Source organism: Vanessa atalanta, chromosome 9 (genome assembly GCF_905147765.1).
Source record: "Vanessa atalanta chromosome 9, ilVanAtal1.2, whole genome shotgun sequence".
In the NCBI taxonomy this organism is placed as follows: Eukaryota; Metazoa; Arthropoda; class Insecta; order Lepidoptera; family Nymphalidae; genus Vanessa; species Vanessa atalanta.
This window is the reverse complement of record NC_061879.1, coordinates 1,389,365-1,408,240: the sequence shown is the minus strand read 5'-3', so window position 1 is coordinate 1,408,240 and position 18,876 is coordinate 1,389,365. Positions and strand designations below refer to the sequence as shown.

Genomic DNA, 18,876 nt, shown 5'->3' with positions numbered 1-18,876 from the left:
AAGTGCGCAATGTAAGTCTTCAATATATTATGTGTTCCTGTTATAAATAAAATTAGAAATCATTAAAATTGACAGATTTAAATCATGACTTCGTTATGTGACGTAGTTTTATGCATCTTATTATACTGGTCGATCGAACAGTCGACGATAAGGTAGCAACATAGCTATTTATTAAAGTTTAGGTACCCTAGTTTTAACGTGACGTATTAACAAATTTCTGTCTGTACTTTAACATTTTAACAGTTTTTCTTTCTTTTTAATTATTGTTAATCATACTTATTATATTATTTCTCAAGTCGATTAAAGCTTATTTCTTATGGAATACTTAAATATTATTGTTTTTATTTCTAGTGACATTGAAATTTTATTATTATCATCACCGGCGATCTTAATATTTATGCAAAATTGTAACACCTGCCACACCCAGAGACGAAACGTCGCGGGCGGAAACTAGTAACTAATAAATGTGGAAGTATACTTTGCAACATTTCATTGCAATAATACATACATGAAAAATTTACGACCTCCGTGGTCGAGTAGTGTGTACACCGGTTTTCATAGGTACGCCACTCCGAGGTCCCGGGTTCGATTCCCGGCCGAGTCGATGTAGAAAAAATCATTAGTTTTCTATGTTGTCTTAGGTCTGGGTGTTTGTGGTACCGTCGTAACTTCTGATTTCCATAACACAAGTGCTTTAGCTACTTACACATTACATTGGGATCAGAGTAATGTATGTGATGTTGTCCAATATTTATTTATTATTTATTTATTTATGTTAAATTCTTTTTTCTTTATGTTAGTCCTGCTATACTAACCAAAGAACGCGGTCATGAAATGCAAGCCTATCTGAGTATGACTCATCAGATATTCTACTACCAAGCGGAAATCCTTAGTATTGTCGTGTTCCAGTTCGGGGAGTGGGTGAGCCTGTGTAACTACAGGCACAGGGGACATAATATAGCTCCCAAGAATAATGGCATATTGGCGGATGTAAGGAATGTTTAATATTTCCAACAGCGCCGATGTCTATGGCGGCAGTGACCACTTACCGTCAGGTGGTCCATTTTTCCGTTCGCATACATATAAAAAAAAAAGAATTAACATAATTATATGGTAAAGGTATCAAAGTAGCTTAATAAAGTTATTTATTTTATATATAAAATATTAAAATCCAACATTACGAGGTTCTTACAGAATGGCACTGCTGAGCGTGTATTACAAAACATTGTAATAGGCAACCGTTTTAAGTGTTAGATAGCTACCTCAACCGACGCGATTTATATAAGCCGTAGCCACGTTTATTGCTTGTTAAATATAACCGCTGTTTTTATCTAATGAAAGAAAATTACGATTCAGAAAACTTTCGTGACTCCCGTTCGTAGATACATACCTCGAAGATTTTATATTTATTCCCAGTGATCTACCGGCCATCAAAGTCTTGCATAATGGTTACGTAGAATAATATACTCAGAAAAATTTGTATTTAATTATTATTATTTTTTATGTATTGAACAGCTGCTTTTAATAAATAATATGAGTACACCTATTTTAATAAGCCCGTAGGAAGTTAATCTTTATGAAAAAAAAAAACATAAACGCTTCACTATCGAGTTAATAAATCTGATATTCAAGATAAAATCAAGATTGTTTTATAGAGCATAATTTATATTTTGTAAAAGGAAACATTTTGTAAGAGTGTACCATTCATTTATTACTTAATATCTACTTTGTATAAACAGTTTCCGTATGTCTATACAAAGTTATAGTTTTGGCAGAGTTCGTTTACAAAGCGCCAAAGCCCATAATGAACTCTCCGACTATTTATGACACCACAAGTTATATTAAAAAAAAAAAAACATAATTATACCTTAAATAAAAATCGCCAATTAATTCAATATCCATCATGAAAATATTAACAATCATAGTTTAAATGTTCTGTAATTTAATAAAAGCTTGTAAACTGAGGTAAGGTTAGTTCGTTTATTCCGGATTCACGCAAGTAATCACCGATTACTAACCTTACCTCAGTTTACAAGCTTTTATTTAACTCTTGTTAAACATTGTTTTGTTCATATTTATATTATAAAACAAAGGGCAGATGGAGCGCGAGAAATATTACGGCAAAGCAACACAAACGAATACAAACTGCCGGTAGTGCGAAACAGCTTCTTAATGTTATTTTTTTTTTATTTTGACTTACAGCAATCATTACGCAATACATCTAATCTTAATAACGCGTATCCAGGAGCCATTACATTGCTCTGTACAAAAAATAGTTACTCTTTAATCCATACTTAAAACCTTAGAGCCGAGATGGCCCAGTGGTTAGAACGCGTGCATCTTAACCGATGATTTCAGGTTTAAACCCAGGCAGGCACCACTGAATTTTCATGTGCTTAATTTGTGCTTATAATTCATCTCGTGCTCGAGGGTGATGGAAAACATCGTGAGGAAACCTGCATGTGACTAATTTCAACGAAATTCTGCCACACGAAATTCCACCAACCCGCTATGGAGCATGGTGGTGGAATATGCTCCAAAACTTCTCCTCAAATGAAGAGGAGGCCTTTAGGCCAGCAGTGGGAAATTTACAGGCTGCTAATGCTAATGCCATACTTAAACCTGTCACAATAAATATAACGTAAGCCTATTCATTTAATTTGATCAATATAACATTACCAAAAAAGAAATTGAATATACTTAAAATACAACTGTATAAGTTATTACCGTCTACAGATTCTCCCCCTTCCCCGTGAGCAGTGCCTGTCTTTTAATGAGCATATAATGATGAAAAATATGGCATTACAGTCGTCCTGTTATATTAATCGGTGCAATTTTTCTACCAGCATTTATTGCGTGGAACGAAAGATAGTGCTCAGTGCCTTTCAGTGTTTTAGTGATTTCGTTAATGTTATGGTTATATAGTTTTATGTCTGGATGAAACATGGCGCTATGGTAGTAGTATAATGCGATTTTTTGATTGATTACTTTGTGATTAGAACGAAGAATACAATTGATGCCACTTTTCAATTGTGTCGGTTTATATTTATGTGATTTTTTAAAACGTTAGTCATTATTACAATAATTAAACGAGAAAAAAATGAAAGTTAATTGTGTAACAAAATAGGGTCCTAAGATACAGGATTGTCAACATAATAACCCTGAGTTACCATACCAAGACCACTAGAACACTTTTCAATGTCTGTTTATTTCATTATTTTATAATTCGGATTATTATTTGTTAAATGATGATTCAAAAGTACTAGATATAATATTAAAAAAAAAACAGCTGAATCTGTTATAGATACGTCAAGATTTTATTTTAATTACACCACGTTGCATGAGACAACAAAATCAAAAAATCAAAATATACTTTATTCAAGTAGGCTGTTACAATCACTTTTGAATCGTCATTTAACAAACTATACCGAGAAGACTAACGAAGAGACAATTCTAACGAGTGGCATATTAATATTATTAAGTATAATAATATATTATGTTAAAAATGTATTATAATCCGTGCGACTTCGAAATAGATGCAGCAGGGATACGCTTTGTTAATAGCACTCTATCTTTTTATTTGTTACACTTGTTTTCGCGTGTTCTGATATCGGCAAGTGGACGAGCATATAGGTCACCTGATGGTAAGTGGTCACTACCACTCATAGACAATGGCGCTGTAAGAAATATTAACCATTCCTTACATCATCAATGCGCCACCAACCTCGGGAACTAAGATGTTATGTCCCCTGTGCCTGTATTTACACTGGCTCCCTCTTCAAACCGGAACACAACAATAATAAGTACTGCTGTTTGGCGGTAGAATAAGGCTGATGAGTGGGTGGTACCTACCCAGACGGGCTTGCAAAGCCCTACCACCAAGTAAAATTTAATTAAACACAATACGTATAAAAAATGTAAGCAATGATTGGGAAGTCACTGGGTCCTAAGATAAAGGTTTCCTAGTTTAAAAGGTATCGGGCACCTTTGAAGTACGAATATACTACATATTGTAAACCAAGAAATACCCAAACTTTTCAGACTCCATTGAATTCGAAGCAATTATGTAAAATTTAGTCTCTGAATATTTGCCACGTAAATAAAGTTTTATGTTCAGCGTTGTCATATTTTCGCTATTTACCAACTTCTTCTGAAGACCAAACAATTTATATATAAAAAAAACTATTAAATATTAAATCCTAACTATATTACGAATGCGCAAGTAAATTTGTTTGTCACGCTTTCAAGTCTAAACTACTCAAACGATGATCAAGAAAATTCCGAACCGAAAAGGACATAAGATACCCAATATATTATCAGAATATGACTCGAATCGAATTAAAAATAAACTATAAAAAATTCTATAAAAACTGTTATTCCTTTGGAACAATGAAACTTAAGGCTGGAATAGTTTCGGAGCGCACTCTTCACTAAAATTACCGTCTTGATTGCTCCTAAGATAAATTATTTGAGTCTGAGGACTTGACAAAGATGTATTTACATGCAAACTAGATATGACATTGTATTTTTGTTTCAAGTAAGAAGGTGTTTAAGCAAGAACGTTGCACTGTCCCAATTTAAATAATAAAAGAAAATATTATCTGCACAGAATATGTTTCATACATTCATAGCTTTTTTTTCTTTAGTTGTCACATTCACAGTGATCGGTCTACTTCGTAGTCTATATCCATGTGTCACAGACTAAAAGCTTTAAAAAATCCAATGTTACTTTTAAGTAATAAATGATATCTAAAAATGATTTCAAGTCCTTTCAAATTTATTATTATGTCATTCAGTTACGTTTGTTTTTTAAATAGGAAATGTTAGTGATAGTACATAGTGAACATTTCCAGCGCATTTTTTGTCTAGTTCCAGTTTCCCTACATCTGCGATCTCTGGTTATAAATGTTAGCGACTAAAAAGGTGTCGCGTAACCAACCAGCGTCTGCGACCAGCTGATAAATGTACTCTGGAACCGGTGATCCCCAACCTATATTAATATTTACCTCACCTTGCATTTAATATATGACGTTTATTTTAAATATTTCTAAAATATGACATTATCGTATAATATTGGAGTTGAATGTTAATTCTTATTTGACTTATTGGCAATACAATTTAATAATAGAGCAAATGACACCTGATAATAAGCGGCAAACACCATAAAAAATATTAACCATCTTACAACGCCAATGCTCCACCAACCTCGGAAACTAAGATGTCATGTTCCTTGTGCCTGCATTTACAATGGCTCACTCATCCTCCCAACCGGAACATGACGATGGTAAGTCTGGTGTTGGCGGTAGATTATGAATATGCAATAAGGATGTAATGTTTCATACACCAAACGGCATGTGCTCATATTTAGTTTATCATGCGTTATTTTACACAAAATTATCTTAAATGTCACTAAGACTAATCTAATTACAATAAGTCTGATGGCGACTGGTCCTCACCTATAGAAGAACCTATAGCCGTAGCTATCCTTACACTACCTGTAATACTGGCTCACTTATTCTTCAAATTAATAAAAATGGGAAGCATTGATGTCTATTATAGATAGTTGGTAGCTACCGAAGTAAACTTACACGTAGTCCACTTTATATATATATCTATATATATGTATGTTTATATTGACCAGCTTTAAACAATAGAGACGTTATATAATTTATATTGACACTTTCGACACAAGTAATTACAAAATAATAAAAGGTAGAATCTCGTGTGAAGCGATCCTTAGCACACGCTATGTCCAAAACTGAAGTAACTTGTAATGCAAATTATATGCATGCATAGCGGGATTCCGCTCCAAAGCCTGTAAATTGCTTTGCCTGATCTAAATATTGACTTGACGCTCCCCAGAGGTGAAAGCGGTCCATATCTAATCATAACGCCGTAACTGTGTTCAGATGCGAATTTCTGCCCGTTAGAAATTAACGATTGACAAAAGCTAAGTACGAACTGGATAGACTTGGATGATACCAAATCGTAGACGCATAAAAAAAATAACAGCCTCTTTACGTCACTCTGATAGGAAAAGGCCTCTGCCTTTCGAGAAGGTTCGGCTCAATCAACTACGCTATTCCTATGCAGGCTGGTTACACGTGGCAGATTCTCATCCACCACGTGCAGGTTTCCTGACGCTGTTTTCCTTCTAACAGCGACATATACAAATAGTTATAAATTAATTAAAATATTATACAAAATAGAGCGAAATTTTTACAAAGTCGTAAGATTAATGTACTTATAAATACGTAAATTACTAGAGAAATCACATCGTTGCCTGTCCAAGACATTATAACATTCTGATGTCAAACAGGTCTGTGAACTATTGGCTCGTCTTCGATATTATAATAAGTATTTTTAAATTGATTCATTTATTATTAAAAATAAATATGAATTTTAATCAGGGTCCCAATTGTACTTATAGCGAGGAAATATTAAGAAAGCCCTGAGTTGCAAACTTTGTGTAAAATATTTAAGCGTCAAAAAACAATGGTCCAGAACGGCCGCTAATACTCGTAAGCCCCTCATATTAATAAGTAATGAAACTTCACAGTGACATAATATGAAATGAAATACAGTTAAATTTAAATTATTTTTATTAAATATAACCAATTCATAAATTTGTTCAACGTTAAACAATATATTAAACATCAAACGTAATACGTACAAAAAAAAATCAACAAATAATTAAATGAGTATTAAAATGAATGAGCTCAATTATTTCCTAGCTTTCATTAATTCTTACGCCCGCTTACAAATTCTAAGTGCGCGGAATTTTAATTCAGTTGCGGTGTTATAGCGATCCATCTTTACGGCATCCTACATCGAAACATTGCAAAGAAAGCTCATTTTGAAATGTAACAACAGTTCCTATACATAATATAGATACATCACACATCTATTATAGCGTTACATATTGCATTGCATGAGTATTATAACAGATAAAAATTACAAGCAATTATAAAGCAGTAGCCACATACGAAGATCTAATATCAGCTGATTAAGAAGATGTCAATTTATCTAATCGCTAATCGAATGAAACGAGATTTGAATATCCTTGAAATCAATTATACAAATAATCCCAATTGAAAAACACTTGAAGAAATTATAACAATAGCTTTATTAACATAATTATGAGTAATAAAATAATTGATGCGTCAAATTTTTATATAAAAAAACAATAATTTCCAGAGGTAAATAAAAAATAAAGGAAAACGTCGTCTAATTCAATACACAAGATTCATAAGTTGGTATCATATATTTGATGTTGATAAATGCGTCCGGTCCGCCGTAGCGCTCCAGAATTTGCAGTGTATCTTCAATTAAATCTGCAACATTTTCACCACGAGTCGTCGTATGGTCTATCCCAGATCCCATATTACCTATAAATTATTAAATGATTACATTTTAGGAAATTTAAAATAAATATAAATATTGGAATTTATTGTTGCCGTTTTCAGTATTAGGAATATTACTCAACCATACAGTACCATCGAACAACTTAAAATACTTTGTGTTATGTACTTTCATTCGCATGGGACATAATATCTTAGATTCCATACTTAAGGGAACATTGGTGATGAAGTATTGTCTACTACCTGGGTCTAATCCCGGTTAGCGCTCACTATCTTACTGCTTTTTATGCTGAAAATTTGTCTAAATAAACAACCAAAAGCATATCTTGTACTACTACTGATGGTGATATCATAAAATTATATATTCAGTAAAAACAACATGCATATTAATTTAAACTAGATTATTAAAATAAACAATGTCGTATATTTTAAAAAATAATAAAGACATATTAAACAAAGAGCTTATTTTACATTTCGAGAAGTAGCGAGTTTTGTGGAAAGACAAAAAGTAAAAAGCAGACAACATACGAAAGTGGCTCTAAAAGAGCGAATGTTGTTAGTGATTTAGAACACAGGAATGACTTGTAAACAGACGCAGGTACGTAATTTGCAAAACATTAGCCGGCTAAAACAAACGGAGCAAAACGACGACGGAGACGGCTAAAACCTCGGCCGCAACTATTTGACAACACGAGAAATGAGAAGGCGTGAAATACAACAAACTTGCGCAGCAGTTGACGCATTCTTAGATAAGAATTTACTAATTGTTCGAAATATAGTATTAATAACAATATAGCCAAATAATTAAACAAAATGAAATAATTTGTAAGGTACGTGAAAGAGATATTTCTTTTCTTGGTAGTTCGTTTTTTTAATCCTCTAACTACCTGAGAAGAGAAGAGAATCTGAAAACATTGAATTATATATTTCTATTTAAGATCATACGAGAATAGCTACATACATAAGTAATCTTAATTTTTGAATAACATAAAAACAATGACTGGATCTTTTGAACGAGAGACAGCAATAAGAGTGATACAATTGTACCGAATCACAGAATCTACGGCATAGCAGTCGCAAGTCAACAAAGCGAAGGTAACACGAGGTTGGAGCGCGCAGAATTCCTGTAACAATGCGGTCGGGTGTCAGGTCGCGGTGACGCTGTGAAGCCGTGACGCGCCCGAATTTCGCATCGTTGTCCCGACGACGAGTATAATTAATCTACTCGAGCGCCCCGACGAGTCTATTAGACTGAAAACAATATCTGACGTTATGAACGCGTCAATTTGATACTTGTACCAAGATTGATGGATGTGTCATCCATGCTCAGTGTCGATTATGTAAATATAAATGATACATTAATACAGTTATTATGGGTGGCTGTACTGAAATCATGAATGGTCAATAATAACGATACCACATCACAATAAATATATCCTAAATCACTAATTAAAAGCCAGACAAAAACTAAATTCTCTAAGTAGAATTTGAATAATGTTTCAATGCAATGAATGATACGCAAAATATTTTTCGAGACGTTGAAATATTTCACTCAGACGACGAAATAGATTAACGAAATGAACACTTATATTTTGCGTATAAAATGAGACAGTTGAAAATGATTACAATACTAACGATTCCTGTCCTTGAAGAGGTTGAGAGTGGGTAATATCTGCCTGTAGTAGGGGACGAGCGCCTCGCCGACCCTGTCGCACCCCGTTACGAGCATTTGTATGCACTTGAGAGCATGGCAGAGAACCGTAGGTCGCTTTGTTGCGAGCGCGTCTGAACAAATACGGTTATTGTTAATGGAAATATGTTGTGTAAATATTATATATTATTTTAATTCTATTTATTTAAAATTTAATAAACCAGGTAATATAAAATTCGGTAAATAATCCTTTCCTGTAGATCATTTTATAAAATTATTGGAATATTATGAATGTTATTAAATTGAATTATGTTTAAAATTGACCTCTCATGATGATTAACGCATCGATGCTTATAAATACATTATTATTCAATGTGTAAACACTGGGCTTGTAAATATTTTAATCAACGAACTAATAAATGATTGTGAATATATATATATTTTCATACTTAAACTGGTAACTGATTTTCAAAACTTTTCTTTTTAAGAAATAAAAATATATTTGACCTTTATACTGAATCAATAAATTACAATGGTACTTTGAAGTAATTTCCTTCATTCGAAGCTAGTGAACATATTTTTCATTCCATCAGAAATATATCAAATCAAAACTCGAATGAAATCGAATACCGAGTGATCGTTTTACTCGTTTAATCTGGAAATTAGAAGCTGTTTGATTATTTTTCACTCTGCGTTATTCCACCTGAATAAGGAATATCAGGTTGCATGTCTGGCAGTGATCTCTCAAAAATGTGCTGCGAATTTACGAATATTGAATATCTCCTATTTCAGTTCTGGCTCCGTTTTTTGTATGTGTTATTGAACAAGATGAATCATTACTATACTGACAATAGGCTTTATTTTGGAAAATTCCTGATTTAGTTTAGAAATTTCACACAAGTAGATAATATCAAAGCCCAGTTGATAAAACTCATGAATTTTATGTACTTACTTAATTCTTGAAGTTAAATTAAAATATCACGAGAAAACTTAAATACGTTGGTTAAAAATTTGCCAATACACACATATATGTTTATATGTATGTATCCACCTACCTACATTGGGGCAGCGTGGTGGAATAAGCTCTCGTATTGAGAGGTGCCTTTCGCTCACTTACTTAAACAGCGGTTACTTTACTAATGTTTGAAACTTAGTCAGATTATTTGGACGACAATGGTTTTGCCTACGTCCATGAAATATTACCTTTCCAATGGTATTATTAAGTATCATTTACCACGTTTTATAATGATATATTTTTATTTATTACACCAAGTAATATATTTAATGTATACGCATTCCATTTATTTATTTATGGTCAAAATAAAACGTACCACCGGCCCACCTGAGAACTGAGAACCAGCAAAACCAATTCAGGGGGCTGCTTTCTTTTCGCATTTATTTAAAAAAAAAATAATATCATACAAGGTTTTCCAAGCATTATTATAAATATATATCTATGACTTACTTTTGATTGGTATTATGATTTGAGGAACCACTGGTAAGACTTTGAAGGATCCTTTTGTGACGAGATCATGTACGCCATGTTCCACTATGAAGTTAAAAGGGTACGTGCCTTCAGCTAAACCATCAAAGAACATTGGAAGGTAATGGTGGAAATCGAGTTTTTCTATCGGCACCTGTGAAAAATAATTCACTAGTTATAATATATACTAATATTATAAATGCAAAAGTAACTCTATCTGTCTGTTGCTCTTTCACGGTCAAAACACTGAACCGACTTTGATGAAATTTGGTATAAAGCTAGCTTGAACTAACAAGACATAAGCTAACACCTGATGACCGACCCTAAAACGCGAGCGAAACTGTGGACGATAAATACTTATACAATATAAAAAAGGTCAATTCGTTTGCGTTGAAAGTACACTAGTCTAGATAAAAAATTCATAATATTTGTCAGCACAGACGTCATGTATCTCAATTTAATATTAATAAAAAAATATTCACAATGATTTGTCACGTTACGTATTTTATTTCCTTTGTACAGTACCCAATACCTTAAAAACCAAATCCCGAAACCGTTTTATTCGAACACAATAAATCGACGGAGCTTCCTATCACATTAAAACGAATCAGATACACGTGAACAGTTGTTACCTTCCAAGCGAGCCGTTTTCCGCTCGTAGTGAACTCAATACAGACAGGAAACTCCCCTCTTTGATAGCATCTCCTGAACATTGTCGGCTTCGGCGGCAAAGGGTCGAACACACCGCACTTCGGGGGAGGAAGGACTTTCGTGTTCTTCTGCATCGACTGTATCGTAAAGGCCGGAACGATCCTGCATTTTCTTGTCTTATGCGGATAATTTGGACTCGGTTTCTTCAAAGATGAACGAAAATCTTTTCCACAAATGTCCGGAGAACACGGCGGCAATAGAACCATATTGAGGCTCAATATAAAAACATGGTACACAAAGGATGGAAGTAAATAATCTGATAATATCTATCTAAAATGTTGACACAAGTAATAAAATAAGAAAGTAAATTTGCTCGGCCGATCCTCGATTGTGATTGTTTATTTTGCAACATGATCGTTGCTTGGCAACCGGTCGGCTATCGATTGATAGCCGACAGCGCCGCCGCACGGCTCCCGATCGTATTAGGACTTGGACAGACTGAATTTAATGCCTATGAGTAAATAAATTTATTAATATTATGAATTACTATTACCCTTAATTTATCATTGTATTACTTTTATTTTATTTTTGAATAAACGTGATATGAAAAAATATAAAGTTTATGATAATGATATTTACAGTTGTCAGTACGATACGATGTCAGTCTAAATATTAGCTCACCGCAATAAAATTGTAATTAAAATTAAATCAATACATAAACTCTATGCAATAATAGTGATCGATTCTACAGCCTGCGATTGTAATATTATTATTTTAATCAAAAATTTTAAGAAAAAAACACAATGTAGATCTAGTTTATACTTAAAATAATTGCATTGACATAAACAATGGACTAATAGCCAAATATTAAGCGAACATAAAAAAAATTAATGTGTTATAAAATAGCAAAAATGTCGGTGCGTGAACTCGCGACCTAACTTTCGGACTACGCCGCGAAATTATATTAGCTATGGGGAATTTTATTACATTTTAATATAAGGTATCTCACAATATTCTCAGTGAAGGAAAGTGCCTCGAATTTTGATGGCTTCTGCTCCACGTAGAACATGAGAACATTTTCTTTCATAAGTTTTTTTTCATAGCCATCGAAAAATTTATGGACTCCGAATAAATTGGTACGATAGATTTTTTATTACTTGTCGAACTTTTGATGTCATTACAGAATGTTATCGGGTTTGAGTTTTTTTTTTCAATATCTTCGAGGCTTCACAAAGATTTTATTTAAATATATCTTCGCAAGGCGTAATGGATATCATATTTTATATGATATTGTTTTATTTAATACACTTTTTTCAACTATATTAATAATGTTACTGAAGATATTATGAGTTTTTCCCTATCATATTAATTTTCCTAGTAATATTTAATGGGTACCCGTCTTTTAGTATTGCTGACTGAATACAATGTTTCGCCTACATTAAGTTGAACGAAGAATACACGAAGGAGTAAAGTTTATATTATTGTTTCAAAAATTTGCATAACTCCAAAACGTCGCTTAACAGAGCTAAAAAGTTTTGATAAAACTGTCAAGTATTCAAACAAAACTTTTTACTTAATCATTTTTTTTTTCTTAATACAAAAAAATGTACATCAAAGTTATTCCCTATTGATTCGCATTTGACGCACATTTTTTTCATCGTTGTACTCACCCCAAACTGTCACGATGGAGATTTCGCGGCAAATTGAACGTTGGTCGGGAGGCGTTCGATATTTAAAATTTAATACAGCATCAGCTGCGGTCGGTATTATGAAAATTTTTATAACGTCATCGCGTTCCAAGTTTGAAATGAACCGCTTCGTTCCAGTATTTATGGACGTTTAATATCAAAGTCAACTAGTAAATAAAAGTGTGGCAATTTTTTGATACGCCTTTCATTTGTTTTAAAAGTGCGTTCTTATAAAATTTTAAATTATCGTGTTATTAATAATCTTTTAAATCTCAAGCAACCTTTATAGAACAAAAAACTATTAGGCATTTACTAATTCATTATGTATTTATCATAATTTCTTTTATTGAAAAGACACGTTAACACACACAAATTAAGCGTTCTAAAAATTACAGATTAAATTTTCAAATACAGAACACACAGTATATGTATGAACAGAAACTGCATTATTGAAATAATAAATAGGTCCATCCCGGTCTAGACATAAAGAAATTTCTAGTCTTTTGTGAAATTTAATTTTTAAGTCTTCGCGACAGAATAATTCCGAGCTCACGTAAAAGAAACCCTTTAAAAATATCTATTGAATTCAGACGGCATCAAAATGAGAATGGAGGTAAACTAAGAAAATATCAAGAAGCCACTGAAAGTATGCTATTCAATACTCAGTATTATTGTACAGGTGTTTCTTGAACTAATAATAAAATAAATCGGCAGGAATACTTATCTCTGTTCGAGCTTCTATGAGATTGCTAGCATTTATGTAGTCTTTTAATATATTGTGTATTAGCATTAGCATTAGCAGCCTATAAATTTCCCACTCCTTGGCTAAAGGCCTCCTCTCCCTTTGAGGAGGTTTGGATCATATTCCACCACGCTGCTCCAATGCGGGTTGTCTATGTGTCACCATAATGTTGTCTTAGATTTTCGCGATTATTACACATTGAAATAAAACTAGTTTTTAACGGATTTAATCGCGTATATTAATTATTTTATTTTAACATCCCGACGTTTCGAGCACTTTGCAGTGTTCGTGGTCACGGGCAGACTCAAACAGTCTTACGTCTTAGTCTATACGCGATTAAATCCGTTAAAAACTAGTTTTATTTCAATATGTGTCACCATTTAATTAATTTAAATCAAAATACATTGATAAATAAGGTATACTACTGTAAGCATTAATATATAAATTTTATATCTATGAGTTAATCAATCATTCCCAAATTCGATGGTGATACCCCATATCACCAATGCACCGCAAAACTTGGGAACTAAGATGTGATGCCTGTAGTCACACTCCTGTGGTACACGGACGGTTTACAAAGATCTAACGCCAAGTGTTTTATTTTTAGCTTTAATATTTGGTTATTAAGAGCCGAGATGGCCCAGTGGTTAGAACGCGTGCATCTTAACCGATGATTTCGGGTTCAAACCCAGGCAGACACCACTGAATTTTCATGTGCTTAATTTGTGTTTATAATTCATCTCGTGCTCGGCGGTGAAGGAAAACATCGTGAGGAAGCCTGCATGTGTCGAATTTCAACGAAATTCTGCCACTTGTGTATTCCGCCAACTCGCATTGGAGCAGCGTGGTGGAATATGCTCCAAACCTTCTCCTCAAAGGGAGAGGAGGCCTTTATCCCAGCAGTGGGACATTTACGGGCTGCTAATGCTAAAATTTGGTTATTTGATTTAAAAATGTATTATTATCTCATTCTAAACAGCCTATCAAAAAACAGTATTAAAAGTTTAAGTGATTGAAATCGCAACTACATTATAATTTAAATAAATAAGTAGGTAAAATAGAAACTGCTTGAACGTTGCCAAACAAACTGAACGTTCAACTATTTTCGATGATTGCTTACGGTTCTCACTTTTCTCGTTCTACATTTATAATTCAAAATAAATAATACAATTTCTAGCGCTGCGTCCTTGGTTTCTTGTTCGGAATTCTTTGAGGAATTGTGAAAAGAATTTTATTTTTATCAATATATATTTTATATGCGAAAAAAAATAACACCGCAACAGAATAACCTGTTGCCGAGAACTTTAAAAAATATAATTCGGTCTTTATGTCAAAAGTCGAAACTCACAGAACATGGTCACAAAATATTTGAAAGTCGTAAGACATTGAGACAATGACAATATTATTTATAACATTAATAGTAAAAAGTTTTTAACGAAAATAAAATTGACTTCAATATTGCACAACTTCATACAAAGCAAATATATAGCAACATTCGCCGTTTTTTGGCATTAATTGAAAAATTCCACTGTCTGATCTTGGCAAAATATAAGCGGGATTTTAAATTAAGCTTCTTTTGAACAAAAAAATATTTTTGAAAATCCGTCTGAAATGAAGTTAAACCCGATAAAAGATAAAAAAATTCAAATAGCGTATTATTTAAATATATGTATATATCAAAGTATATAGTATGTAGTCAATTCTATCAAAAGACCATCTGATAATTAAGCAAAGAAATTATAGCTAAAAAATTATAACAATGATGTCGCCGTATAAAATATTCATTAGTTCGACAAAGGAAAAAGATTGAACGAGATAGGCAAAGATAAAGGATTTTTTCACGAAAAATAAAAAATTAAACAAGATTAATGTATTACATTAAATCACGCGTAGAATAAGAATAAACACAAAGAAACAAAAGTTCTATTTATGTCCATTCCAAACTTTAAAAAGGCATCAGTATTAAACACCTAGCAACACGACGCCAACGGTAGCGAGCTGGCAACCCAGGAAAAAGGCAAAAAGCAATCGAAAAAAAGTGGGAAAAAATTTGGAAGTTGTCGGCTTTCATACGATACCTGTTTTTTTTTTGTCGTCCACGACCCGAATCACTGCTACATTGGCGGAACTGTAATTTCACCATCTCAATTTTGTATGGCTTTCGCTTGGAGGATTCCTCGTAGTATATTTATACTTTTTTATTTAATATCAGATAAGATGAATTTTGAAGTAGATGATTGATTTAGTTATAAAATTTTAAGAATTAGTAAAAATGAATGAAAATGACGACCTCCGTGGTCCAATAGTGTGTACACCGGTTTTCATGAGTACGCCACTCCAAGGTTCCGGGTTCGGTTCCCGGCCGAATTGATGTAGAAATAGTTCATTAGTTTTCTATGTTGTCTTGGGTCTGGGTGTTTGTGGTACCATCGTTACTTCTGATTTTCCATAACACGAGTGCTTTAGCTACTTACATTGGGATCAGAGTAATTTATGTGATGTTGTCCAATATATTTATTATTTAAATCTGATAGAATGGCTTTCAATGGACTTAAATGTTTCCTGAACGATATGTGTAGTAGCCATACAAATGTTAGATGTTGACCTAGATCCTAGCTTTGTGGTATCCTTACTGTGCGTTAGGTGTATGCAACGTCATCGGACGCTGCACTCCAAATCGTAGTCATATTTGTGAAATCATGCTACAAAATTGTTTTGATTTAATTAATTTTAAAACAAGGCGTAGAAAATTTTATAAAAAAATGTAATAGTGCAAAAATAGAAATATATTTTGATTTGAAATACTTTATACAAGATTATTTAAATCTTTTATTGACTTTAATACAAACCACGTCAATATTGTGCTTACAAAACATCTCAAGATTTGTAATGAAGATGAACTAAAACTAATACTATTCCCAGAAGCTGTGACACATTCTAAGATAGCGTAAGAAGTTCCGAGTCATGAATAACCTCGAACTCGCTGTTAAGCTTAGAGGAATAAGCACTAAGTCTTCCTGAAAGAAGAAAACTTTATGCAGTAGAACATTTTTCGACCAATAAAAATGATTGATTAAAATATCCAGTTAAATGATCATTCTTAAAGAGAGAGAAAGAGAACGTTCTTTGTTCTGGTATTTCTTATCTGATAATAATAATCTCTATGCAATACGGTCAATTTAAAAAGTATCAGGTTTTCAATCCAGAGCATAATGAATTCTAAAGCGAAGTTGCTCTAAATCTAGTGTTCTTTAAAGGTTATCAGACTTTATAACCTAGTCGCATTATGATCGCTTAGTCAACCTCGATGCTGGAACCTACTTTTAATAGTAATATATTATGATGGTGTATCGTTTTATCCTCAGTTGAAGCTTCAGTTTTATGGTGGGAACGTGAGACCACTGGGTACTTAGATGCTCGTAAATCTTTTTCTACGACACACATATTTTATGTACGTGGTTCCGCTGGATATGTAAAGCTCTGAAGAAATTTAACGTTATCCCTTTTAAAGATTTCTAGTGCTTGATTAGAGTGTTTATGTTTATTGATATTATTAGTATTAAATACAAATATTGCAGCTGAAATTCATATATTTGTATGAAATTCATCCAAATTATTAAAAATGATACAATATTTGATGCTCACCTATATACAATAAATATATATAAACCTGGGTGGTTTTCTGATAGCTATAAGTATTTTGTTTTGTAAACTTTAATGTATAAATAAATAAATAACAAATTAATACATAATTAAGAAGATTAATTTTTATAAAACTTTATATTTATTTATACTGTAATATATTTAGTTTATTAAAACGTCAAAAGTCTGTACAATAAGATATAGAGTTCTGCTGTTGAAAAATTCTTAATATCAATACTGAGTTTAAGTTGGTTGTGTTATCACTCCCGCGCCTCAAATAGCGCGTCCTCCGTGATCATTTCAATTCAATGGGCTTAAGATAATGAAAACATAGCTGGTGAAATTGTATCTGCACACACATTTACCGTGGCTGATAAATTAAGACATTATTATTATTAGTCTAAATCACACAACGAACAAAGCAATACCGTACAAAGTGCTTTTGACAGTAGATCAAGTGAATTTTGGGTTAAACCCAGACAGATAATTATGTACTAAGCCCTCTTTGATATTACGCGAACAACATAAGTATAATCATGATGAATATAACGAGATCATTCATTCAATAATCTCCTATAATCGGTCTCATTTCTATAACATAAATACGAGGAAACAAATTGTTATTACTACATATCGCTGTTCCTTCAGACGGTTGCCGTTGATACGCCCACGTGCCAGGATTCCTATCGATATCAAAAACGATTCTCAGGGGGTCTTGGCGCCGCAGAATGTTCTAATGAAGCTCTTTATTTGTCGTTAGCGTCGTAAATAACATCGAATCAAAGCAAACTAACGACGCGCGAGTTATACATGCATTGTGACATACTGATGTCTTGTTTGCTGAAATTTAATACATTATATTAATTAACTAGGTTTTGCTAGCAGCTTTATCATAGGAAAAGGACGAAGTATTACTCAAACTCATACTCAACCCAAATTCCTTTATTTAATATAGAAGCATTACACTTACTTATTGATAGACAAATGAAACACTACCACCGGTTCGGAAAAGAAAACACCCTGACCTGAAAAGAACCGGCGAAAGAAACTCAGTGGGTCGTTCGTTTTTATCCCAAGGTGTGGTATCAATCATAAATTCACTAATTGTATAATAGCGTTCCTTTATTAAGTTCCTTATTTTTTTTTATTTGGCAACAGAGGCATTTAAAACGCTATCTGGGATCCTGTTGTAGAACATTGCCCCGCAAAGAAATTATTGTAATGTGAAGACTATATTGTGGAGATGTAAGAGATAAAAAAGAACCCATGTTATAATCTATATCTTTGCCCAATTTCATAGAAATACGGCATGCTTGAGTAACAAACATCCATCTATCCATCCATTAATATTAATACGATTATTTAATTACTAACATACATTTTAAAAATTCAACCAACAGTTCTGTATTGTTATTAATTTTCTATAAAGAAATTGACGTTAAGACTGTGTTGGAAAGTTTCTTAACGATGTAAATTATAAAATACAATACAGTTGAATTCGTAAATAAGACAATCAGGTTTACAGGTATTTAAAAAATATTCATACCGTCTCGTTGAGGTAAAATTAGTAATAAGTAATGTTTCGTTTAATGGGTGAAACTGACTTTATGCAAAATTCATATATATAAAAATACACTAAGCGTGCGTCGTGACTCCTG

The 18,876-nt window shown here is 32.8% G+C and overlaps 2 protein-coding genes across 4 annotated transcripts in view; one reads left to right on the top strand and one right to left on the bottom strand.

Moving 5' to 3' along the window:
* Positions 1 to 18,876, top strand: part of LOC125066164 (CUGBP Elav-like family member 4) — a 571,369-nt gene that overhangs the window by 161,347 nt on the left and 391,146 nt on the right. The gene's annotated exons all lie outside the window — the stretch shown is intronic.
* LOC125066165 (parkin coregulated gene protein homolog) lies at positions 7,205 to 11,533 on the bottom strand. 2 transcript variants are annotated; one of them, XM_047674115.1, is made up of 4 exons: positions 11,128 to 11,533; positions 10,478 to 10,649; positions 8,997 to 9,146; positions 7,205 to 7,388 (listed from the first exon to the last, which is right to left on the bottom strand). In XM_047674115.1, exons 1-4 carry the CDS (start codon positions 11,410 to 11,412, stop codon positions 7,228 to 7,230), a joined length of 768 nt encoding a protein of 255 aa, XP_047530071.1. In that variant the 5' UTR covers positions 11,413 to 11,533; the 3' UTR covers positions 7,205 to 7,227. The 2 variants fall into 2 exon arrangements, with proteins under 2 accessions (XP_047530071.1, XP_047530072.1); XM_047674116.1 differs by having other exon boundaries at positions 10,586 to 10,649.